Source organism: Chiloscyllium plagiosum, chromosome 4 (assembly GCF_004010195.1).
Source record: "Chiloscyllium plagiosum isolate BGI_BamShark_2017 chromosome 4, ASM401019v2, whole genome shotgun sequence".
In the NCBI taxonomy this organism is placed as follows: Eukaryota; Metazoa; Chordata; class Chondrichthyes; order Orectolobiformes; family Hemiscylliidae; genus Chiloscyllium; species Chiloscyllium plagiosum.
Genome location: NC_057713.1, coordinates 91296185 through 91323284, shown reverse-complemented (window position 1 = coordinate 91323284; position 27100 = coordinate 91296185). Strand labels below are relative to the sequence as shown.

Below are 27100 nucleotides of genomic sequence, written 5' to 3'. Positions count from 1 at the left end.
AAGTGTACACTGTTTTGTTAAAAGGATGCTACGAACAGATTCTGAGTGAGACCAAACCAAAAATAGGTCATGATTTAATCTCATTGTTGCATTCTGTTATTAAATGCTGTTTTTTTTAGAAAGCATGAACTCACTGTAAAATGACCTCAAAGTATATATAATATATATATTGCAGTGCTGAAAACCAATTGCTAAAAGCACTAGAAAGCCGTAGAGGTGAAGTAATGGCTATGTACGGTGACCTGACTGAAGTCAAACACCAAGACCGTGGTATGCAAGGCCATCGCTGGAAGGTAAGGGCAAGCAACAAGTCTCCTCCTGCAGCTTTCCATCAAAACTCTTCCTTATGAATGCAGCATTAGAGCTGGGCTGAATGAAGTCTTTCAGCAAGTGAGGAGCAGTTATGTCGCCATGCAAATGAGACAGGCCCGGAGATGTAATGAATCTTCTATCAACCTTTCCTACCAGGGTGACAGCTTGCTTTGAGGAAGGTTGTAAATGCGAGAGAGATTGTGGTATAATTCCTCAGACTGGCATTTCTGCCCCCCAGTCACCATTCGATTATCTTCCAAATTGCTGTGTTTCAGAGAGATAAAGATTTTTTATGGCTTGCTGACTTGAAACAAGCAGTATAGCTAGAAAAGCAATGGCAATCCTGCCATGCATAGCAATTTCATTGGTAAAAGACAAGATCTTCACTCATATATTTCAAAACTTACTGAGGACAAGCCAGGAAATGGGGGCAGGGGTGGTGATTGGCAATAATATGAAATATATTTTGGCATGTAAAATTATCTAAATATATTTCTGTATGAAATTTGTTGGGGGTGTTTAATTTAGAATGTGTTTAATATCCAAAGCCTTCCTGCACCAGTAATCCTGCCTAGAGGTTTCAAAAAGATTACCTCCATTTTTCATATAATGTTAATTTTGGGTTTCAGTGCACAAAATATTAAATTTGGACTTTTTCTGTTAATTAAAATTTTGTAATTAGAATGAAAATAATTGTCATGCTGCTCAGAGCTTTAAAATAGTGAGCATACAAAAAAAAAGCAGGATGTTGATTCTTGCAGAATATTTCTTGTTAAAATTTACAACTTTATAACCTTTAAGCATGATAACCAATGCTATGTTGAAATCAAGCTATATTTTGGAAAATGACTACAGAGTAAATATTGTTTGCCACTATTAAAGCAGAAATGCTAACACAATTTTATAAGAGCATGCATTGCGATGGACTCAGTTTTGAAAATGTGTTGCTGGAAAAGCGCAGCAGGTCAGGCAGCATCCAGGGAACAGGAGAATCGACGTTTCGGGCATAAGCCCTTTTTCAGGAAGTTTCCTGAAGAAGGGCTTATGCCCGAAACATCGATTCTCCTGTTCCTTGGATGCTGCCTGACCTGCTGCGCTTTTCCAGCAACACATTTTCAGCTCTGATCTCCAGCATCTGCAGACCTCACTTTCTCCTCAAAGATGGACTCAGTTTCCCCACAAGGAAGCCAGTGCCTGTTACAAGTTTAGGGACTTCTTCTAGATGGGTTATTGGTACGGAGTCAAAGCCATTCCCATTGAACAGTTGAAGCTTGTGATCTTTATTCAATGTTAGAATGTTTAATGCATGCTAAACCAAAGGAATTCCAAACGAATATGTAGAGAGTCAAGGCTAGATCTGAATTGTTGTGTACAATGAGTGGACATAACAAAGCAGGAGGTGCTTTGAAACCAGATTCTCTTTATTTCAGGAAAGGGGTGTTCACTGTATTCTCTCAGACCAGCGTAGTTAGCAAAATGCCTTCTCATGTTACAGGGTGTCATAGAGTCATAGAGATGTACAGCATGGAAACAGACCCTTCGGTCCAACCCGTCCACACAGCATGGAAACAGACCCTTCGGTCCAACCCGTCCACGCCGACCAGATTTCCCAACCCAACCTAGTCCCACCTGCCAGCACCCAGCCCATATCCCTCCAAACCCTTCCTATTCATATATCCATCCAAATGCCTCTGAAATGTTGCGTTTGTATCCGCCACTTCCTCTGGCAGCTCATTCCATTCACGTACCATCCTCTGTGTGAAAAAGTTGCTCCGTAGGTCTCTTTTATATCTTTCCCCTCTCACCCTAAACCTATGCCCTCCAGTTCTGGACTCACCGACCCCAGTGAAAAGACTTTGCCAATTTACCCAATCCATGCCCCTCATAATTTTGTAAACCTCTATAAGGTCACCCCTCAGCCTCCGCGCTCCAGGGAAAACAACCTATCTACCCGCGACTCCACTTTCAAGGAGCTATGAACCTGGACTCCAAGGTCTCTTTGTTCAGCCACACTCCCTAGGACCTCACCATTAAGTGTAGAAGTCCTGCTAAGATTTGTTTTCCCAAAATGCAGCACTTCACATTTATCTGAATTAAACTCCATCTGCCACTTCTCAGCCCATTGGCCCATCTGGTCAAGATCCTGTTGTAATCTGAGGTAACCCTCTTCGTTGTCCACTTCACCTCCAATTTTGATATCATCTGCAAACTGTACCTCTTATGCTCGCATCCAAATCATTTAAGTAAATGACAAAAAGTAGAGGACCCAGCACCGATCCTTGTGGCACTCCACTGGTCACAGGCCTCCAGTCTGAAAAACAACCCTCCACCACCACCCTCTGTCATCTTCCTTTGAGCCAGTCTGTATCCAAATGGCTAGTTCTCCCTGTATTCCGTGAGATCTAACCTTGCTAATCAGTCTCCCATGGGGAATCTTGTTGAACGCCTTACTGAAGTCCATATAGATCACATCTACTGCTCTGCCCTCATCAGTCCTCTTTGTTACTTCCTCAAAAAGCTCAATCAAGCTTGTGAGAAATGATTTCCCACGCACAAAGCCACGTTGACTATCCCTAATCAGTCCTTGCCTTTCCAACTACATGTACATCCTGTCCCTCAGGATTCCCTCCAACAACTTGCCCACCACCGATGTCAGGCTCACTAGTCTATAGTTTCCTGGCTTATCCTTACCACCCTTCTTAAACAGTGGCACCATGTTAGCCAACCTCCACTCTTCCGGCACCTCACCTGTGACTATCGATGATACAAATATCTCAGCAAGAGGCCCAGCAATCACTTCTCTAGCTTCCCACAGAGAAGCTAGACTCGTTTCAAGACATCCAGTACTTCTTCCTCTGTAATATGGACATTTTGCAAGATGTCACCATCTGTATCCCTACAGTCTATATCTTCCATATCCTTTTCCACAGTAAATACTGATGCAAAATACTCATTTAGTACCTCTCCCATTTTCTGCGGCTCCACACAAAGGCCGCCTTGCTGATCTTTGAGGGACCCTATTTTCTCCCTAGTTACCCTTTTGTCCTTAATGTATTTGTAAAAACTCCTTGGATTCTCCTTAATTCTGTTTGCGAAAGCTATCTCATGTCTCCTTTTTGCCCTCCTGATTTTCCTCTTAAGTATACCCCTACTTCCTTTATAGTCTTCTAAGAATTCAATCTATACCTTCTATTTGATCTATACCTTACATATGCTTCCTTCTTTTTCTTAACCAAACCCTCAATTTCCTTAGTCATCCAGCATTCCCTATACGTACCAGCCTTTCCTTTCACCCTAACAGGAATATACTTTCTCTGGATTCTCGTTATCTCTTTTCTGAAGGCTTCCCATTTTCCAGCTGCTTAGACTGCACAGCATCTAAATGCCAAAGTGTTCGGCAATTGCAATAGTTAACACACTAAAAGTTCACCCACGCTCAGCATATCATGCTGCTTGGGCACCTGTGAAAGTGTGCAGCCACTCTGTAGCATGCTTTATGCTGGCTGCATGCACTATCTTTTAATTTTTCAACCACTACGATGTTTGCATGCTGCCTGTATCGCAATGAGCAGTGCAATGTGATTCTTCCTGCACCCAGTCCTGGTCCAACCCAAATATTACCCCCACCACAACTTTGAAATTATACTGTGGGAATATTGATGTAAAGAGGTATCCATTCATTTGAAATTTCTTCCTCATTTACATTTGAAGCCTCTGCTAAAACAATAAAGGAAGAAGGATTTCAGAAGAATATTCTTGAGGATTGTTATTTCACAATGTATGTTCATATTTTATCATTGGGCTTTCTATTTTTCCAAATGTAAGTGGTCTTTCATTTATTGCGCTGTAAGTACTTAGATAAATTGTTCCACTCAGGTTGAATGGTCTGGCACACCTCAGCCTGTTCAAATTGAACTGAAGTGTCTACGGGCTGTGAAGGATAAATTGCCTAAAGGACAGTTCATCCTCAGAATTTCGTTGTACAGCCGACTTGGGGGCTATCCACTTCGATGGTCGAACTCGAAGGATGACAACTGGACAGGGACAACCCAACCGGTCCATCATGATGGGAACTTTTATAATGTGGAGCTAAGTTTCAACCAGAGCATTGCTGCGGTAAGCAATATCATTACTTTATAATGTTTACTTTGTTAAAGAAGTGACAATAATATTTCAGCAAATAAGGTACTTTTGACTTCATTTCACAGCAGACAGTGAGATATGTGAGTCAAAGATTTCTGGCTGGGTGATCAGAGAAATCACTGAGAACAGATGCTTTGCTTTAATTAAGGAAAGGGGTGTGTACTTTGAGTGTATTCATTCTGCATTATGTTTTGAGCTGTCTTCCACCATATTAGATACAGTCAGTAGAGAGGTTTGCAGTGCCTGCCCCTCTTTGTCTTCCCAACTGGACTTCTCACGTTGCTCATGAAAGTGCAAAATGAAGAAAATGGACATGATGTAGAGACTCAGTGAATCCAGTTGCCTCAAAGCAGGCAGCCTGAATGACACTGGGCCATTCAAGAACTGAAAAAGTACTCTTGTATCGAAGATGGGACTTCAACTGCAGAATGAGAGAAGGCAACTTTTTAATCACTAATATGCAATACCTTTACATTGCAGTCTTTTGAATTTTGTCAAAATTGTTCATCGTCTCACAGTTCCTCTGTTGTTCTTACTAAGCTCTAAATCAGCTGGGAGAAAGTGAGCACTGCAGATGCTGGAGATCAGAGTCGGGAGTGTGTTGCTGGAAAAGCGCAGCAGCATCCCAGGAGCAGGAGAATCAACGTTTCAGGCAAAAGCCCTTCATCAGGAATCTGCTACCCCACCTTATGGTTCTTCCTCCTATTATGTTAAAATCGAGACTCTGCAGCCTCTAATTCGAATTCATTTTTAAGACCTCAAAACTGTGGAATTTCTCTCAGTCCTTCCTCCCTTTTCCAGTATTTTAAAGGTTGAAGCTTAAGCTTAGTGCAACCCAATTTATCTCGCCTCTCTTTTACTCTTTGATGTTTGTAGTCACCTACTGAATTGAATGAATTGCTCGATTGGAGGGTAAGCACTGACACAGACTAGATGGACTGAATAGCCTGCCTCGTGTTTTAGAATTTCACTGAATTCTAACTGAACATCCTCATCTTCATGTGGATTCATTTTAGGGTGTTTGGTATTCCAGCCATTACAGGTGACTAGGCAGCCAGTCTCTGTATCTCACTCTCATTGGTTAGCGAATTCTTGGGTCAGATTGATGGATTGAGCAGTAATTTGCAGTGAGGTGAAGACTAGCAAGCAAGAATTGAGTAAAGCAGACCTGCCAGTGCAGCTGCACATCATTTTTTTTAAATTACAGGAGATGATTGACAGTAGCTGAGTTGAAGATTGTGTCTTTCTGTTTTTATTCTTGGTAAGTGAAGTGTTGATGGTGGAAGGCAGCCAAGAGGGATAAAAAGTGATTGAATGGAAACAATCTGCAAATTGCAAGAGATGATCAATTGCTTGAAAGGAAATTTTGGTACTTTAGGGATAAATCATTTGAAGACGGCAATAGTGAGGGCATCAGTAAGTGAGATATACGAATCAATGCATTGGCAGGCAACATACAATATGTACATCTCTATAATATGGCTTGATTGGTAGCTCTGTTATAGATGATATCTGCTGTATGTGTGTCTTGCTGTTAAGAGAATTCACCTTTTAAGGACTTCTTATGCCCTGAGTATTCAGTGCTGTGATTCTGCCTGGCTCTTAGCCTACAATGACTTTGCAAGTTGCACACATACAAAGCAGTTGGTTTGCTGCAATGCCTATGCATAATTTGTAATGTGTATAAAAATAAACTAACCCAAGGAAGTATTCAAGTCCTGATGGATGATTGCATTATTAGACTATTATCAGTAACACAGCAATGTCCATTGTAGAAAAGGCTTAAAAGATGAACTTCTTTCAGTTTGTAGTTAAGAAATAAAAATTGCTTCACACTTTCATCCTGCTGATTGTTGTAAGTGGAATCATAATATTTGCTACTGCTTATGTTAGCCTAGTTTCTAAACAGTAGTGGCAGTATCCAGATTATCTTCCTAGAATCATCGTAATATTTCCAAGCAAGGGAGATGCTAACGTAAGGATATTTTCATGCTTCCTTTGTAATTCGCATCCATCTCCTTCTGTGCATGAAGGCAACACTCTTAGCAGCCGGACCACGATAGGGGCCCCTTGACACTGTGGGGAAGCACTTCTTGCCCTAAGCACAGTGGTCTATTCATTCCTGCCTTCAAAATCTAGCCCCACCACGACTTATGAGGTAAAGGGCAAGTACTCTGATTTGCATAGCCATACTGAGTTGGAGCTCACATCTGTACTGTTACATCTCACCCATAAAAGTGGCTGGAAAATACCCAACTCCCATACAGGACGTTGTTAGGTGGCCCTCAAAATTTTTTCTTTGTAGCTTGTTTACGAGAAAGACATAATTCAATACTTGCAATAAGGTAATTCATTTGTGGCCCAGCCATAATTTTGGACTTGACTGCAGGCAGACCTTGCAGTTACCGTGGTATGACATAGTAAGAAGACATAGTCCACAAAGGACCGTCAACATTCGCTCTGCATTAGAGAAAGATATAAGCATAAATAGAAACATATGTATAGATTGTAGGAAGCCATTTCACAAATATGGGGTAAAGTGAGGGGGCAGGCCTCTGTGAACTACTATAGCTGGTACAGGGATTGAACCTGTGCTATTGCCTTACATACGAACATAAGAACTGGGGGCAGGAGTAGGCCATCTGGCCCTTCGAGCCTCCTCCTCCATTCAATAAGATCATGGCTGATCTTTTCATGGACTCAGCTTCACTTACCTGCCCTCTCACCGGTCTCTTGAACAATAAAGGCCTTAAATCCTTCATTGTTCAAAAAGAAATCTATCTTTGCTTTAAAAACGTTTACTGAAGTTGTGTCAACTACTTCATTGGGAAGGGAATTCCATATATTCACAACCCTCTGGGTGAAGAAGTTCCCCCTCAATTCAGTGCTAAATCTGCTCCCCCTAATTTTGAGGCTATGCCCTCTTGTCCTACTTTCACCCGCCAGTGGAAACATCCTCTCTACTTCTATCTTATCTATTCTCTTCATAATTTTATATGATTCTATAAGCTCCCCTCTCATTCTTCTAAATTCCAATGAATATAATCCCAGTCCTGAAGAAGGGCTAATGCCCGAAACGTCGATTCTCCTGTTCCCTAGATGCTGCCTGACCTGCTGTGCTTTTCCAGCAACACATTTCCATCCATAATCCCAGTCTAGTCAGTCTCTCCTCATAAGCCAACCCTCTCAACTCTGGAATCAACCTAGTGAACCTCCTCTGCATCCCCTTTAGTGCCAGTACATCCTTTTTCAAGTAAGGAGACCACAACTGCACACAGTACTCCAGGTGTGGCCTCATCAGCACACTATAGAGTTGCAACATAACCTCCCTGCTTTTAAACTCAATACCTTTAGCAGTGAAGGACAAATTCCATTTGCCTTCCGAATTACTTGTACCTGCAGACCAACCTTCTGTGATTCATGCCTTCATGCTGTGCCACAGTTTGGTCATCGAGCTAACTGAATTAATCAGTCCTCTAGTTACTGTGATAAACCCTGGGCTACTCACATTCACCAGCTACACTGTGCACAGAAATCTGTTACAAGCATTGGAGAGGGGCTGCTGTAAAAGAGTGAATAGGTTTTGGGCCTTGAATCTTCACTGATCTAATGCCAGAGTTTGTTTGAATGACATTTTTTTTTCATATTGTTTTTACTTAACAGCAGATATTCCTCATGATTTAATTCCAGATTTTGTTGAAAGGATATTGTTTAAAAATGGAGTTTCACTTACAGCAGATAATCTTCTTAAAGTACAATTTGCTGCACTGTTTGCCAGGGCTGTAACTTGTAATAGAAAAAAAGCCTGAAAACAGTCAGATTATTTAGCATATGCTTAACTGTTATTCTCATGTACTTCTGCTAGCAAATTATTGTAATGAGATATCATATTTGATTCAACTGTAAGGGAAAATATTCAGCATATATATTCATGAAAAATAGTTAGTTTTAAAAAGATTCTTATTTAGCCCAATAAATATAGAGGTCCTTTAAAGTAAATTTACTACAATAATAATTCTGTGGCCACCAGGTAAAAACAACTCTGTATTGCAAGTAGCTTTAATTAAAAAGAAATGAGGATAAAAGAGTAACGTTAAATAAGGTGCTATTTTTGTTTAAGTATCTGACCTTTATCATTTTGTACTTTAAGTTCAGCCTATGGTCGTACAAAGTGACAACTGTAAAACTATGTTATGTTTGTGGTTGTGTCACCTCACCACCAAGTTATACTTTAGAATGAGTGCGTGCACAGCAGATCTCTGAGATGCTGTAACTTTGAGCCTGTTCTAAGCTAATGAAATGGAGAAAATTATTTGGTGAAAGGGTAAGGCTTTTGAGATTTTGAATCCATTACATTCTGGTCCTTTATACACAGTCCTGTGACCTTTCATCCAAAGGGCTGAGGTAGATTTGGCTATTCTGGTTGGACTTAATCCTAGTGGTTTCATCACATGACCTCCTCCAATGCCCTGCCACTACATTGCCATAACTTGTTGCCCACCGCATCCCTCATTGTCACCCATGGCTGGCCCATTCCCATTGGAAAGCAAATAGATTCTTCCTTATCTGACTGGATGAATCTGCACAGAACAATTGTTTTTCCCATCTGACATTTTTATAAAGGAAGTGTTCAAGGAATAGTTTTACAAACACTATTTTTATTGCTCTGTGATGTTTGTTCCACATTGTTTATAGCAGCTTTGAGGAGGAGAGAATCATTAATTCTTGGAAGTCTTGGATAATTGAGAATCTAATTTCTGAGAGGAGACAAATCTTGACTTTCATGGGATAATGTCACTGGACTATAAATGCAGAGTCGAATGCTCTGGGGCCCTGGGTCCAAATCCTCACCACAGCAGATGGTGGAATCTAAATTAAATTACGGGTCTCAGGCGCTGTGAGGCAGCAGTGCTAACCACTGTGCCACCGTGCCGCCCACAAATTAATGAATCTATTATATTAGATCATAAGATATAGAAACAGGCGTAGACTATTTATCACCTCAAGCGTGCTCCACTATTCAGTAGGATCATGGCTCATCTGGCATTCCTCACATCCACTTTCCTAGCATTTCCCTTGAATCCCTGACTCATCAGCAATCGATCTACTGCAGCCTTAAAAGACACAAGGACTCTACCCCTACAGTTCGCTGTGGGAAGGAGTTCCAAAGACTCACAACCTTCTTAGAGAAGAAACTCCCCCTTATCTCAGTCTTAAATTGCTGTCTGTTTATTCTGAGACTATGCCTCTATCCCTAGACTCTTTCATGAGGGGAAATATCTTCTCAGCATTTACCCTGTCAAGCACTTTAAGAATCCGATATGTTTCAGTAAGATCACCTCTCATTGTTCTAAATTCCAATTGGGAGAGTCTTAACCTGTTCAACCTATGCTCGTAAGACATTCCTTCTATACTGGGGATTATCCTAGTGAACCTTCTTTGATATGAACTGCCTCTAGTAAGCCTATAACCTCTGTTATATTGTCACCAAACCACCATTAATTGCAGTAAAATTCCATCTGGTTTATTAATGTTTCTCATCGAGGGCAATCTGCCATCATAACATGGTCTAGTTTATATGTGACTCCAAACCCATTGGAATACACTTGATTCTTAATGCCCTCTTAAATGGCCGAACATGCCACTCAGTTCAAGAGCAATTGGGGATGGGCAACAAATGGAGGGTTTGCTAGCAATGCTGACATCCCATGAAAGACTATAGAATGAAGTTGTTATTGGCTCTGGTTTTTAGTGAGTGAGTGACTGTCTAAGTCCTTGTCTTGTGGTTGGGCAGGTAGCTAGCGTAACTTTGTTAGCTGTTAAACCCTCTACCTGCTTTACAATAGGCAATACACTATCCAACTCATTTCTTCTCTAACAATTTTCTGGTGTGACTCCATTTTAATGCACAAGAGTTTGGTGGGTTGTGTTGGGTGAAGAATGAGGTTGAGTGTGGTGGGTCATGCTGAACATTATTTTTTTCAAAATGAAATCCCCTTCCTTCCCTCAGGCTTTTTTTTTTGTGAGCAACAATCAGGCCACAATGATTTGTTCACAAGACCATGGCCACTAGTAAGTCAAGACACCATAGACACCACTGGTGGCGGTTTAACCTGAGGGTCACCACACCTCAGGCAAGGTGAAAGTTTGAGAAGATGGAAAATTCTGCCAGTGTGAGAATTGAATCATGCCTACATGGCATCTCTCTATATAAAAAAAAGGCCATCCAATTAATTGACCTAATTGGCAATTCCTTAGCCTGGCCACTAATAGAATAGTGCATGATTTAAATAGCTAATGATTCAGGGTGTCATGATGGCTCAGTGGTTAGCACTGCTGTCTCACCTGGGTTTCAGCCTCAGGTGACCATCTGTGTGGAGTTTGCATGATCTCTGTGTGGGTTTCCTCTGGGTGCTTTGGTTCCCTCCCACAGTCGAAAGATGTGCAGGTTAGGTGAATTGGCCATTGGAAATGTATGATGCTTTTTGGAGGGACAGTATGGACTCAATGGGCCGAATGGCCTGCGTCTACACTGCAGGAATTCTTTAATTTAAAAGGGTGTCATCACTGTGACCAATCAGTCAAAGCTCCATGGAAATCATTGCTGATTTGCAGCTCACTGCCTAAACAGTAATTTCTCAATCCCACTGGAGACAAGACCTTACAGTTGGGAAGCCCTGACCAAACTATTCATCCAAGATCTACTAAAGCTCATTTACAGAAGGCAATCGAATTTGGAAACAACAGTTAAGACTTGGGTGCAATCTCAGTCCCTCTATTGTTTGAAATTCACATTCTGTCCCTATTGTGACTTAAATAATAAAGCACAGGTTAAATAAAATTGTTATTGCCAAAATCCTGGATTAAAATAATAACAATTATATATTTTTCACAATTGAATTGCACCTTGCGGGAGGGGATTACTGGATTTTATTTTTCTTGTTATAAACCTCTCAGTTTCTGGATGCTTTAAATCACACATTGCATTCCTCACTGTCTTTTACAAATGTCACTGCTAAATCCTAGACATGTTATTCAAGCCACTAAACTGACCTGCTCAGCTTTTTTGCAATGCTTGGTTGCATACATGCTCATAATGCCAAACAAACAACATCTCCCGTTCGTTTCTGGTGTATAAAAACATAGTATTTTGAAAACCATGTATTGTTATCTCTAGGTTTTGCTTAGAGTTGAAAGCTGAGCATAAAATTTGTTTAAGAACAACATTGATCGAGCCACCTAAAATCTGAAAGGACACATTGAACTGGACTTTATAGCACTGTGCAGGGCATAGGGTAAAAATGTAATATATGTCTTGTGGTCAACCCATTGCCTTTCTGCTCACTTCTGAGCTATCCCATCATGCAGTATGTGGACATTACACCCATTAGCTTGCCTACCCTGAGGACTATCGAAACCTCAGAAGGCCACTAACTGCCTACTTGATCAATCTCTGCTGCCATTAAGTGTTGAGCAATGCAGTCAAGAATCAGAACTCGGTTTTTTTTGTTAAAGAATGTGCCGAGTGGTCATTGGAGCACTGCCCCACATGATGTGGCTCTTTCTTTGTTCCTCTCAGCCTGGCCTTCATACCCCACCCTCCCCATTCCCCTCGCTCCCTCCTTCAGGTACCAAGTACCTTTCTGTCCTACATGCCTGGGATGTCGAGGGTACAGACATCATTGACAGTTTCTGTGAGTCTTCTTGTCTACTGCAGTTTTAAGACAATCCTGAAACTGCTAGATGGATGTCAGATCTTTCAGTCATGTCCCTCACATCCTGAGTGGTGAATGTCTAACCTTTAGCTTGTTGAGGTCCTGCCCCCATCCCCAGCTGATCCTGACCATCCTGTGGGACAGGCCTTTAACGATCAGTTGGTTATGACCTGTAGTTTTTCTTGGCGATGGTAGGGGATAGCAGTGCTCCACCCATACTCCCCTCACCCCGCATTCTTTGCTTTCAAAATAAATTGATGAATGCAGATACCATCCAAACCTTTACCAAAAGACATGATGATGAATGTGGTCAGGGTAACACATGTATTTGTGTCTGTTGTGGCTCAGTGTTCATACCTGCAAATTGTCAGGTTCTAGGATCAAGTCCTGCTTCAAGATGCATAGACAAACCCTGTGACCAATGCCCCATTGTCAGTCAGTCAGTGAGGGCATGTTGCACTGTTGGAAATATCTTCCTTTGGGTGAGGTTTTAGTATGAGGTCCTTATCTGCTGTCTCAGTTGGACGTGAAGGATCCCATGGCAGTAATTTAAAGAAAACAAGGTATCATTCCTAGTGGCTTTAGCCTCTATCACTAAAACAAAAACAGATTATCTGATCATTATACCATTGATACATGTGGGAGCTTTGAGTGCACAACTGTGCTGCTACATTCTCCACATTATGATGCTAACTACTTTCAAAAGTATTCCATTGGTAGTAAACTGCTTTGAGCCATTCTGTGGTTTTGAAAGGTGGTATATAAATTCAAGTTTTTTGTCCTGACCATTTTTAAACTCTTGTAAAAGGATTCCTCTTTCAATACACCCCATTGGAATCCATGACAATTGGATTGAATTGAATTGAATTTATTGTCATGTGTACTGAGGCACAGTGAAAAGCTTTGTCTTGCGAGCAATACAGGCAGATCAGAGAGTTAAGTAGAATAGATAAGTAAATAATAGGTAAACAGCAGCAAAATCAAAAACACAGATACAGGTGAATGTTAAGAGTTTGTGAGCCCATTCTGTATTCTAACAACAGTAGAGTAGAAACTGTTTCAAAACCAGTTGGTGCGTGTGTTCAGGCTTCTGTACCTTCTCCTTGATGGTAGAGGCTGTAGAAAAACATTGCCAGGGTAGGATGACTCTGAGAATGCTGGCAGCCTTTCCTCGACAGCAGGCCTTGTAGATGGATTCTATAGATGGGAGGCTGGCCTTTATGATTGTCCAGGCCGAGTTCACCACACTGTGTAACCGCCTCTAATCTTGAATGGTACAGTTGCCATACCAGGTAGTGATACATCCAGACAGAATGCTCTCAATGGCGCACCTATAAAAGTTGGCAAGGGTATTCACCGCCATGCCAAATTTCGTCAGCTGCCTGAGGAAGAAGAGATGTTATTGGGCCTTTGTAACCAATGCATCCACATGAAGAGTCCAAGAAAGCTTGTTGTGGATGACCACTCCCAGGGGCTTGACATTCTTCACTCGTTCGCCTCTGTGCCATTAATGTGTGGGGTGATGAGTAACATCCCGCCGAAAGTCAATAATGAGTTCTTTGGTTTTGCCGGCATTGAGAGCTAGGTTGTTCTCAGTGCAGCGTTTTTCCAGGTCTTCCACTTCCCATCTGTAGTCTGTTTCATTGCCATCTGAGATTCGACCGACTAAGGTGGTGTCATCAGCAAACTTGAAAATGGCATTAGTCTGGTATTTGGTGATGCAGTCATGGGTATAGAGTGAGTACAGTAGGGGGCTGAGCATGCACCTCTGGGGGACTCCAGTGTTGAGTGTAGTGAGGATGAAATATTTGCAGAGAGTGGGGCTTAGTCCAAGATCACTAAGTTTAGTAATCAGTCTTAAAGGGATAATAATGTTGAAGGCTGAACTGTAGTCAACTGTAGTTACAAAGGAAGCAACTGAAGAACACCTAAGAATGACAAATGATGCAAGCCAACATGACGCATTATAACTGTTGTATGAACTTTCCATACCACTGCTTATCCTGTTGTATGAACTATCTGTGCCGTTATTCACTATAAGGCAGATTTGCTGACACCATCCTTTTGAGGGTAGGGATCTATTTTACAATTGTGAACTGCTGTCAATGCTCAAAAATGGCTTTCAAGGCTAACTCACTGGGCTTTGGTTTGGCACACCTTTAACACAATGCCAATGAATGGTGATATGTGCTTGGTCTCTCTTCTGCTCCAGTCATATTTGTTTGAGCATCATGAGGCTTACCTTGCCTCCATGGGTCAGTTTCACAAACCAGCCCAGTGTCATGCCTGGTTAGGGCTTTTGACCATCATTCTGGGGAATGCAATGGACATTATGTGCAATTTCCCTGGCAAATAGATATCGTTTTCTACATAAAGCTCATAAAGTACTGTTAGAATCCCTGTATTCATGGAAGAACTTTTGCCAATTCATTCTTATCGAATAGGGAGACCAGCAGTTTGTGTTCTGTCTTTTGTGAGTATTGTCAGCTCAAAGATGTATGCTGAAAATCTCCAGTATCTAAGAGAGCTTCCTTTTCTATTTCCTTGTGATGGCATATCACAGCTTTATGTCTAACAATGTCCATCGTGCATAATACATTGGCATTCATCATTTGGAAGTTCCATGCATCAAAGCCTGTAGCTGAAACATCAGCAGCTATGATAGTTGGATTATAGTGGGCCAGGACATCGATGGACATCAGAGTATCCTTGGAAAGCCATTTTGGAAAGCATCATCTGATGTGGGTTCCAACACCATCCTTGGACCTTCTTGAAGAATTACTTCAAAGGTACTGTTCTAGTTGCCAAATTCGGCAAAAAAACATTCTGATTGGTTTACCTTGTGTAACAATATTCACAAGTCATGACCTGATTTCAGCATGGAAAACACATTAATAACCTTTGTTTTGTGTGAGTCTGGAATTATTCCCTCACTGTTAACTATGTATTCCAAGAAGTAAACTGATTCCTTGGAAGATTCACACTTACCGTTAAGGGTGAGATCTTCAGCCTGTATGCAATCTAAAAGTGCAGGCACCTTCTGATCATGCCCCTCAGCTATTCCATTGTGTGCAAATCTGTCATCCATGTGGTGTATAAAACCTTGAAGCCCTTGTAGAGTATTGAATGTAGTCCATTCAACAATGTTTTGGGCTGAGGCAATCCTGAATGGCAGTCTGTTGGATCAGAATCTCCTCAGTGGATTTAAAAAGTCATTAGCAATCTTGCAAACTTATTGAACATACTGAACAGAACCCGCTGTTTGCACTGTGTTTTGTGAAAATTCTACTTCTGAATAACTAAACTAAATTCTCCTGATGCTGAAGCCACTGCTGAGCATTAACCCTTCAGATCCTTGCAGCCACGTACAACGAAGACAATACAGCATGCATTCCTGTAACACCTTCATCATGGTAAAAATATCCCAAGATGTGCCACAGAAGCAGGAGAATGACTTGACAGAAGAAATATATACACGCTCCCACACAGAGACAGGCCATTTGGTCTGACTGGTCAGTACTGGCTTTGAAGCCTATCCTGAGCCCTCTCACCCATCTTCATCTCGCCCGATTGGCATATCATTCCAGTTTGATATATAAACTGACATTGAAGGAATAGTCAAGGAGATGGGTATTAAATTGGTTGTTAACTAAGAAGACTGTGGAAAATTCAGGGAATTTAGAGAAGAAATTGCAGAGCTTCCTATGGAAAGCCTGACGATATGGTGAAAAGGAGGAGATGAACAAGAAGCGGAAGTTAGAGGAACAGAAGTTTCTGTGGGGTCTTGGAGGATGTTGGGGGAGAGGTGGTAATGTTGGTTAGATATGAGAATTGTAGATAAGGTGAAGAGGGATGGCAGCTATTACAAGTCAGTGAAGGTTGCAGGAGACAGTGAGTGGGATTTGTGCAGACTATATTTGGGCAGTGGAGGTGAAGATGAGCTGAAGCTTGTGGCAGATGAAAGATAGGAGGCTGACAAGTAATTTGAGTCAACAGATGATGAATGCAGATATAGTTGTGGTGGAAGCAAGTAACATAACATAGATCTAAGACAGACATCTAAGATCTACCAGTCTTAATGGTGGTGAAGAAATCGAGCTCTGAGTTGAGCTTGGGATAGAAAAGGGTGTGAGCAGTTTAGTTCCGAGACTTGAAAGCAGTGGAGAGGGTGAGAAATCAGTAATCAGGTCCAAGGTTAGTAGTGGTGTCTTGCCCATATTTAGTGTCTAATTGGGAACAAGTATGTTGGGAATCCCTGCCACACCATTAGATTGATATGATAGTACTGTTACAGTAGCATAATTCTCAGCAATTTGCAGGCCTGGATTAAAGATCAAAGAGACATGAGATCAAATTCCATTGTGGTAGTTTGGAAATTTATGTACAGTTTATTTAAATAATAAGAAGAAATATGTAAGGAAATCTGCTGTCCTTATAATTAAGGCCTGTATGTGTCTCCAGACACAGCAATGTTGTTAAGTCTGAAGGGCCCTCTGAAATGAAATTAGCAAGTTACTTATGTATGTACAGGAAAGTATCTTATCACAAACTTCTCAAGAGTAATTAGGGGTGTGTAATAAATGCAGGTCTTGTCAGTGATGCCCACATCCTGTGAATGAATGGCAAAAACGGTGCAATGGGGAAGACTTGTACATTTACTTTAGGTCATCTGTTTAGTGAGGTCCTGGAGGGCCATTTTGACTGGGCTTCTTTTCATTCTGTTGTTGCATCTTCCCTTGCTGCTGTTCCACGCAGGTCCTGGAAATCTGGGTGAAAGCAAGTTAGGTGTAGTGAAGGATTCACAGACAACTCAAAGTATGACAGGGGACCATACAATGAACGTACCTTCTTCGACTGGGTGATAATAGAAAATTGGGAGTAGAATGGCTCTAGACAGTTTTAATTATCTTCCAATTATAATTTATAAAAACATCACTGGAAATGAGAAACAGGGTAGTGGTAAAATGAGCTGCTAATTTGTTATCACCCATTAAAACATGGTGCACAAAGTGAAAATGGTCCTGCCCCTTACAACATTAATTGAATTAAATGGATCAAAGTCCTCCGTTCCATTACTGATGGTGAATGTTGTTTTTGCCATGAATGTCTTGATTTTAGTCCCAAATTTTACTTGTAGTTTGAAGCTGTGCCCTCTTGCTCTATTGTTATGGTTTGGGTTTCCAGATTTTGCTGCACTGTAAATTTCATCCGACCTTAACTGTTTCTAAAAAGCCATATGTTTGTCACTTCCTTTCAAGGCCAGAAACCTCTGATTCTAGAAACCTTATCTGAGTTGCCTCCAGGGCTCCATTGTCTCCTTTGTCTCCCTGTGGCCAGAATTGGATGTGGTATTTGAGGTGTAGTTTCGATTGGTGCACTGTCAGTTTGAGCATTATTTCCTATAACTTGTACTCTACTCCTTTGATGGTGCCAGTGCAGCCTTCTCTTCGCTTTGTCAGCTGTGCTGGAGGCATTGGACATGTTTAAAGTTAAATCCATGAAATGTCTGAATTCCTCTTAACCAAAATATTTCCATGCCAATGCCAAAGTACAGACGTGCTTTGGCAATGGCTTGTGCAGAGCCCATGTTAATCATCATTTTAGAGAATAGGTTTGGAACTGAAGGTGACAGGTGCCTTCTGTTGAACAAAACAGGAGGGAGCTGAAGAGGAGACTGGGCACAACCTTCTGGTTCTGGTGGTGGTGAGCTTGGAGGCGGGAAATACATTCATTTAGATGGAGGGATGAAATGCCCAAGCCCTTCTCCCTCCCTCAGAATTAAGTTCAGGGCAGGAGGGCCAATAGTTGCCAACCTGCCCGACTGCCAAATGAGGCCACTATTTGACTGATTAGGGACCAATTAAGGGCCTCATTTCAGCATGGCAAGGACTAACTCAGCTGTAAGCAGGCCTTCTGAGATCCCGATCCAGTAGGAGCCATTTGCCTGCCCTTGCTTGTGGCACCCCCTCACCCACCATCTCTCGATGTGACTCACAATCTAAAATCACCCTCCTGCACCACTTACCTTCGACCAAGGTCCACCATGATCCTGGGCCTCCAGGGGGCGTCTTTCCAGGAGGTGATAGAAACTCCTCAGTGGTTCAGCTGCGTTCACGAGCTGTCAGCCTCATAAAGTATCCACTCCTGACAAGTCGTGATTCCAGGGGAATCCCTACCAGTCACCTTTTCACTGTCTGATTAATGTGTGCTGCAACGAGTCTTCCTTGGAAAGAGACACTGTGGGTCTGAGAAGATTCCTGATGTCTCAGTTTCTGGAATGGTGGGATGTTAACTGTCCAAAGCATGCCTGTGAGTATCTTCTGCAGCACATAACAGCAGCATCAGAGCTGGGGTGCACTGGTTATTGTGAGCAGTTTAAGTAAGGATGGTTTCGAAATAAATGGAAACACAAGAGTTCAGAATGGAAATATAAGTATGAGGACAGAATGACAGTGGACATAATGATGTGTGGACCTGACCAAAGTATTGAAATGAGTCAGTCCTTGGAAAATAAGCTTAAAAAGGAAGACGAGAGCAAAGAGATTCTACTGTAGTAGTTATAGTGGCAGAGGAAATTCAGATCATTTAGCCAGTTAGTGGAGAATGTGCTTTCAGAAAAATCAGCATGAATTTGTCACTCTTCTGTATTTTTCAGCACAGATTGCATTTGGTGATCTCTGCAATTAGAGGTGCCCACTTCCTATTTCTCATGAGCAATGTATCTACACCAATTGATGTGTCAATGAGTGGGCAGATCAGTGTTAATTCAAATACAGAGCTGTTCTCCCTCTTGTTAATAATCCAAACTTTATTTTGTTGTTAAATTGGAAGGAACTGCTGATTTTATATGCTTTATTTTAAGAAGGGCTCTTTTTTCATTTTTGATATCGCACTATTTTTGTTGACTTAATCAGACCTTAATGCCGAACAACCTTAACATACCAATAATTAGTCACTTGGCCTCTTTAACTTAGCCTGCCAGCGCTGAACTCGACAAACGAATTGAGGTTCAAGAGAAGGGCAGAGGGAGAGGCTGTTACCAGAAGTGCCTTTGAATTAGTATGGATCCATGGGCTGAAATTTTAAGACCTGATGGGAGCAGACATGGAGACAGATGGGAGCAGAATTTCACTGCACTATTCACTGGTTGCCTACCTGGTTGTCTGCACTCAGGCCATTTTCCTGGAGATGCGATGGATAGGTGGCAGGCCTCACCAGTGACCAATATTCAGTAACCTCCTCCACACCATTAAAAGTCTTTAAGGGCCTATTGCTGGAAGCTAGCTGGAATTTTGCACGATGTTCCTGGAGGTACTGGAAAATAGGAAAGCTGCCTGGAGGTGCTCTCCATGGGGCAGACCAAGATAGTGAGTAAGGTCGGGCCAACACACATCTAATATACCTTCACTGTCTCCCTTGTTTCAGCTAATACTACTGGTCACCACATAGAGGAATCCTAGCCTTGGTAACAGGCTGCTGAGATCTTTCTTTGGCATGGTATAACCTAAGCACAGTGATTAGCACTGCTGCCACACAACATCAGGGACCCAGGTTTTATTCCAGCCTTGGGGTGATTGTCTGTGTGAAGTTTGCACATTCTCCCTGTGTCTGTGTGGGCTTCCTCTGGGTGCTCTGGTTTCCTCCTACAATCCAAAGATGTGTAGGTTAGGTGGATTGGCCGCGCTAAAACTTGCCCCTTGGTGTCCAGAGATGTGCAGGCTAGGTAGGTTATAGGGATAGGTGGGATGGTCTTTGAAGGGTTGGTGCTGACTCAATGGGTTGAATTGTCTGTTTCTGCTCCATAGGGAATCTAAGATAATATATACGAAAGGATTGATCTGTGAGCTAAAATGAATCTCTGCCCACTTTGCCATACAACACTAGATGGAGTCAGATAGTTTGTAGTAGTTGGATTCAATAGCCATTGGACTCTGGCATTGTCTGAAGAATTCGCATACTTCTAGTTAATAATAGTTAACATGCCTAAGAATTATTATAACCTGTATATAGTTACCTAGATGTAATAAATTGCATCCTCCTCTTTAACATAAGTGCCTCTTCCGCTGAGATGTATTTGTTGTCCATCCTCCACCACAGACTACTGAACAGTGCTTAGGCTAATATAGGAAGAAAGATTAGTACAGCATTCTAGCCCAACCCTCACAAACTACCTATAGTTATCCACAGATGGCATCACCTTATACATGATGACAACAATGGCATTCGCATCCTTGTTAAATAGCAGATGGAGTTTCTATCTTGAGCTACTCTCTCCCCCCCGCTTACCTGCTGCACTAAGCAGGAAGGGCCTCCTGTTTGCTCAATGACTTTGAGAGGCTGCTTGACATCCTTAATTGGATGATGAGACTGCCCCCTAGCCATTTGACGAGCTCCTGGAAAATCACAGATGAGTGACACAGAGCTGTCTTCAGACCCCCATTTGTGTGTGGTGGTGGCATGACCGAACTGGCAAAAACACCTGGGTCTTCAAACAATACCAGCCTACCTTCTCAGGCTGATGTATTAAATTGTTCATCAGCCACTCGTTAATTTGGAATTCCACTGGTCCCCAGATTTTGTAGAAACTCTGGGCAGACCTGCACTATCAGCAATTGTGTTGCGGTTTTCCTCAGATTGGTCAATTATTGGCCTGAGGGCAGTTCACCATCCAGGTAAAGATGGCATGTGAGGTCTTAATGCTGGTTGGTCAATTCAGAACTGAAGAAATCAGGCTGCTTTTTTATAATTGAAAGAGAGGATGACACAAGCTGGAGGTTTTAATTTACAAGATCCCTTCAGCAGCTGGGCTACTATTGTGGAGAATGAACCTCTCAGGAAAATGACATCAAAGCAGGATTGAGTCATGGAACAAAAATTGCGAGAATATTTGGGAATTTTTGTGTAGGTTTTAGGGGAGCATGGCAGCAGCCTGTGGCCAGACCATGAGCAGGCCCTCTGTGTTGGTCTGCTGCAGAGACCCTTTGGAGAGAGACTCTGAGGTTTGTTTTTTTAACTTCACCTCTTGTTTTTCTGACCCAAGGTCATACTATATATAGTGTAATGCAATTTCTTTTTCTACATTTCTCTATTTTTTAAATTTCATAAATATGCTTTATTCATAGAAATCTTTGGTGCCTGTACAGTTGATGATGCCATTCAGATTTATACTGTCTTTACATTCAGAGAACATACTGAGTCATTGGTATTTACAATTCTGTATGTTAACCATCCAGCTTCTTGGCATTTAACTAGAGGCGTCAGCAGAGCCCAATTAGTAAGTGGGCCTCCTGTTATTCTTTGGCAGAAGGACCTTACACAGTGATCTTTCCCCACCGCGCTTTGGCAGCAGCTGCCCCAAGCTTCAGTGCATTCCTCAGCACATAGTCCTGGACCTTGGAATATGCCAGTCTGTAACACTCAGTCAGGGTAAACTCCTTCACCTGGAAGACCAGCAAGTTTCGGGCAAACCAATGAGTGTCTTTCACCGAGTGTCTTTCACCAACCGTTGCTCCTATCTGCCCAGTGTCTGCCTCACTTCAGTCTCACGCTCTTCCCAAGACTTGGTTCATGCCCCAGATCCTCCGAACCAAATACTCAGCACTTTCAGGCTATCGGTCCTGACGGTGAAGGGGATGGAGGATTGGTCGACCCAATTTCCAAAGAGCATGGCCACGCTCTTGCCTTGATTTACCTTGGTCCCCAAGGCCCATTCAAGCTGGTCACAGATGCACGAGTCTGTGAACTGACAGCTGATCCGAACAGAAAAAGGCGACATCATTCATGTACAGGGAGGCCTTAACCTGTAGGCCCCCGCTGCCAGGAATAATCACCCCTCTCAGGCTCGCATCCTTCCTGATGGACATAGCAAATGGCTCTATATAGCACACAAACAAGGCAGGAGAGAGAGGGCGGCCCTGCCTGACTCTAGATCTGACTGGAAAGCTGGCTGATTCCCACCCTTTGATTGAGACTGCACTGACAATGTTGGTGAACAGCAGTCGGATCCAATTGCAGATACACTCCCCAAAGCCCATTTTGGAGAGAACATTTTTCATGTATGTGTGTGAAATCCTGTCAAAGGCTTTCTCCTGATCAAGGCTGATGAGACAAGTGTCCACCCTTCTGTCCTGCACGTAGGTGATCGTATCCCTGAGGAGTGCGAGACTCTCAGAGATCTTCCTCCCTGGTACAGCGCAGGTTTGGTTGGGGTGAATCACCAATCCCAGAGCAGACCTGACCCAGGTGACAATGACCTTTGACAAGATATTGTAATCCGCATCTAACAGTGAGGTTGGTTGCCAATTTCTAATTTCCTCCCTCTCCCGCTTCTGCTTGTAGATGAGGGTGATGATGCGTTTTCTCATGGATTCACTCATGGTACCTGCCAGAAGCAATACTGACATATACCTCCAGTAGGTCCTGGCCAATCAAGTTCCACAGAACAGAACAGAACTCGACTGGCAAGCCATCGCTTCTGGGTGTTTTATTCTTTTCAAAGGATTGGACGGCTTTGGTCAGCTCATCCAGAGATAGCGGCTGGTCCAGCCTCTCCCATGTTGTGTCGTCTTAGACCTCTATGATGGAGGACAGGAAAAACTGGGAGGCCGCGCTGTCAGTTGGCTTTGGGTCATACAGACTGGTATGGAAGTATTTGCTGATCCTCATGATGTCAGCCTGAGATGACCTTACCAAGCCATCTTCTTCCTTCAGGCTGCTGAGCACAGAGTTCTCCTTGTGCATCTTCTGGAAGAAGAAATGTGAGCATGTCTAGCCCTGCTCCACGGAGTGGACCCTGGAGCGGAAGATTATCTTGGAGGCTTCCAAGGCAAGGAGCGAGGCTTGCTGGCCGTCCAACCCTTGGAGGCCCTCCGTGACATCGACCCCCATCGTCTGCAGCAGGAGCAACTTCTGCATACTTTCCTTGGAGTTTGCCTCTCTCTCACCTCCTGAATGCCTTTGAGGCTGAAGAACCTCTTGATGTTCCCTTTTACCATTTCCCACCAGTCCACTGAAGACTCAGAGGGGCTTCACGGTTCACCAACCTGTGTAATCTCTCTTGAGCTCCTCAATGTTTCCCGGTCAACAACATTGTGTTCAGCTTCCACATTCCCTTACCAGCCCGCTGCTTGTCCTGTAGGTGACAGTCGGCCAGCAGGAGGCAGTGGATAGAGAAAAACACTGACTTGACAATGGTGGATCTGACTGAGAATGCTCTGGACTCAAATAGGTAATCTATCTTTGTGCGGATAGATCCGTCTACCCGTGACCAGGTGTATCTACACTGTGGTTTGTCTGCAAGGGTGCTGAAGACATCATGCACCTTGGCATCTTTGACCATTTCCATCAGGACTTTGGACGTGGTGTCAAGTTTACTGACCCCCCCTGCCGGATTGTCCATCTACATCAATGATACAGTTGAAGTCTCCAGCCAGAATGACTGGCCTGGTCATAGCCAACAATAGTGGAAGCCGCTCACCCTATCCCGCTGGGGCACACACATTCATTAGTCTCAGGGGAGAGTTTCTATTCATACCATCAGTGAGGAGCAGGTACCTGCCCATCACCTCCTTAACCTCGAAGAGGGTGAAGTTGCCACCTCACAGCAGAATACCCAGACCGAAGGAGTGGTTATCATTGCCACCCCCTGACCAAACTGACAGCCGGTGGGGCCCACTAACTTGACCATCTCCTGCCGCTGCTGAGGTGCGGTATCCAACACACTCCTGCAGAAACAGTACATCTGCTAGGAAGGCCAATGTAGAAACACATTGTGCAGAAGATTTAATGCTACGCACGTAAATACTTGGAATTTTAACCCCCATTTACACTTTATGAGGGTACCGTTGTCCATTTACCAATGGTCCTATCTCTGGGCGGCTGTCTGCATCCCTGTGGTATAGGTGAATGTTGGACCCTCACAGGGCTGAGGTAGTTGTCCAGCCCCTGGCTGGGGTCACTTCCTTGCTCTGATGTCATCGGGCTGAGACCAGGGTCCATACAGTCCAGTTCTGTGTATGACAGAGGGGCTGCCAGAGAATCGTGGTTCTCAGTTACCTGGAGCTGTGGGGCAGTGGGTACCCCCTGGTTCTCATCGGGTTGGGGCTGGGCTTTACCAGTCCTCTTGGAGGGTCTGTTGTTTCTCGGTTGGGGGCACTCCCCTCCTTTTCCCCTATGGCGCTCTGTCTCTTCTTCTGGTGATGACCATCCTTCTGCCTGTCTTCACCATCTAAGGAGCTGCCAATGTCCTCCCCATGCGGCTGTCATTTCCCCCTTTGCTGTGAGGCTTTGGGGGCTTAGCGGGTTCTCCTTTTCCTGTTTTTCACCAGAATCATCTCCTCCTCCTCCATCCCCACCATCTCCATCATCTCCACCATCTCCATCTCCACCATCTCCATCTCCACCATCTCCATCTCCACCATCTCCATCTCCATCATCTCCATCTCCACCATCTCCTCCATCTCCATCTCCATCATCATCTCCATTGCTTCCGTCTGTCCAGCTGGAGCTGGGGTCAGCTGCTGTACCTCCATGCTGGCTGCCGTCTGCTCCATTCCAGTCCATCCCTCCTTCTGGGTGCTGCCTGGCTCTGTTCCCCTGCTGGATGGTGGTACCTTGCTGATCTTTGGTGGTCCATGGCTCACATTGCCACCTCTGGCCATCTGAGTTTACGTGCCACCGCCCCCTCCCCCTCCCCTCCTCTTGGCAGGCCTTGTACATGTGACCTGCTTCTCCACACAGGTTCCAGCTCTTGGACTCCTTATAGTCGTTGGTCAGGTGACCTTCCTGTTTGCAATTCCTGCAGCTGTTCATCTTACATTCCGCTGCCATGTGCCCTGCCCTTTTGCTCTACACTCTAGGCTGCCCTGCATATGTCAGGTAGCCCCTCCAGTTGTGAAGCTGGAGGATGGGTGGAGGATGTTCCCGCTGGCATCCACCCTCAGAGTCACCTTGACCTGCCACTTGATGGTCCAGATTCTGATCGGGTCCACAACGTCAGTGCTGTCTCCTTCCACCTGCACATATCTTCCCAGGAAGATCAGGACATCGGCTGCTGTGATGTGTGGGTTGTACATATGGATTGTAACAACCTGACTCCTCTGTGCAGGGAGAACATGCAACGGCACCGCAGACAGGATGGAGAACAGAGCCTCCCCTTCTTTGTCTTTGAATACCTTCTCTATTCTGTAGCTAAGGATTGTACCAAGTACTGTTATACTTAAGGTGGCTCTGTAGGTGACAACTTATGAACTTTTCACTGTACCCAATAGAGTACATGTGACAATAAAGTTAATTCAATTCAATTCAAGTCAAAACTCTAATCTCAAATGGTTGAAAAACAAGTTGGAAAACTTATTAATTGGCATAAAGTGCACTATGACAACCAATGGTGACTGTCAATGGGTAAAAATGTGGTAGATACCTAATTGTTCAAGTGTATCCAGTAAACGACTTCAGCACCTTCTGTGGAACTCCTCGTGACTAAAGGGTGTGTGATCGCTATGCTCATATGGAAGTTCATGATGTTATAGGTGCTCAAGAGAGTTCTGTACCTGTGGCACCTTGGGCCTTCCTTTGCATATATTGAACATTATGGATTTCGTGTAGATTGTCCTGAACCAAATTCCAGTTGATCAGCTGCACTGCTTTTCTCTGTGGTGGAGGTCTGAACTTCACAAGTTTGAGAGACTCTTTTCTTGGGTCTTTTTTATTACTTGTACTGAACTCCCTGACGTTCTTGATGGAAAGAGGTAAAAGGCTGCTAAACCCAGGATTCTCTTCATCCATCCTTAGACTGCACTTCTAATGCCTCCAGGAAGTTTTGTCTTCAATTCTTCCAGATCCCAGGGCCTTTGTTCAATATATCCCAAATTTCACTGTTCCCAGAACAATGGGAACCTCCTCTCAGAACTTAGCTCCTGGAATTACTGTCTAAATGCAGCCTGAACAGAAAGTCTCTATCCCAGAACATCAGGCCCGCAATGCTAACAAATTAGTATCTATGGTAATACTATTTGATGAGACTTGTCTCTTTATAGAATATCCAATTCACTGTGAGCAGTACCTTAGATTTGCATTTATACAAAGTCGTGCAGTTTTCATTAAAAATATTTAAATGCATACTGAAATATTTATTTTAGAATGACATTTATTTCTCCCCTTTGGGATCTCTAAATGGTTCATTCACGTTTGATTTTCCTCTGGGTAATTTGCCACTTCCACTTCCTTATGTCTTCTCTGATGGATCAGTAACATTTGTATAGGAAGCCTTTCTTTATGATCTATGAATGTGCCAACTCAAGATCGAGTTTCAGGTGAGAAATTTCAGCTACATTGTCAAGTGTGTGAGATTAACGAGGAAAGGCAATGTAGACTAAATTGTACCATATTACAATAGACAATAGACAATAGGTGCAGGAGTAGGCCATTCAGCCCTTCGAGCCTGCACCGCCATTCAGCATGAACATGGCTGATCATTCCTAATCAGTATCCTCTTCCTGCCTTATCTCCATAACCCTTGATTCTACTATCTTTGAGAGCTCTATCCAACTCTTTCTTAAATGAATCCAGAGACTGGGCCTCCACTGCCCTCTGGGGCAGAGCATTCCACACAGCCACCACTCTCTGGGTGAAGAAGTTTCTCCTGAGCTCTGTCCTAAATGGTCTACCCCGTATTTTTAAGCTGTGTCCTCTGGTTCGGCACTCACCCATCAGCGGAAACATGTTTCCTGCTGCCAGAGTGTCCAATCCTTTCATAATCTTATACATCTCAATCATATCCCCTCTCAGTCTTCTATACTCAAGGGTATACAAGCCCAGTCGCTTCAGTCTTTCAGTGTAAGGTAATCCCGCCATTCCAGGAATTGACCTCGTGAACCTACGCTGCACTCCCTCAATAGCCAAAATGTCTTTCCTCAAATTTGGAGACCAGA

General features: G+C 43.3%; 1 protein-coding gene across 1 annotated transcript in view; it reads left to right on the top strand.

Annotated features, from left to right (window-relative positions):
* The first annotated feature begins 224 nt into the window (after positions 1–224).
* Positions 225–27100, top strand: part of ofcc1 (orofacial cleft 1 candidate 1) — a 217079-nt gene continuing 190203 nt past the window's right edge. The window contains exons 1-2 of the mRNA XM_043689352.1: positions 225–293; positions 4189–4428. Coding sequence (XP_043545287.1) covers positions 225–293; positions 4189–4428 — 309 coding nt within the window. The remainder of the gene's footprint in view (positions 294–4188; positions 4429–27100) is intronic.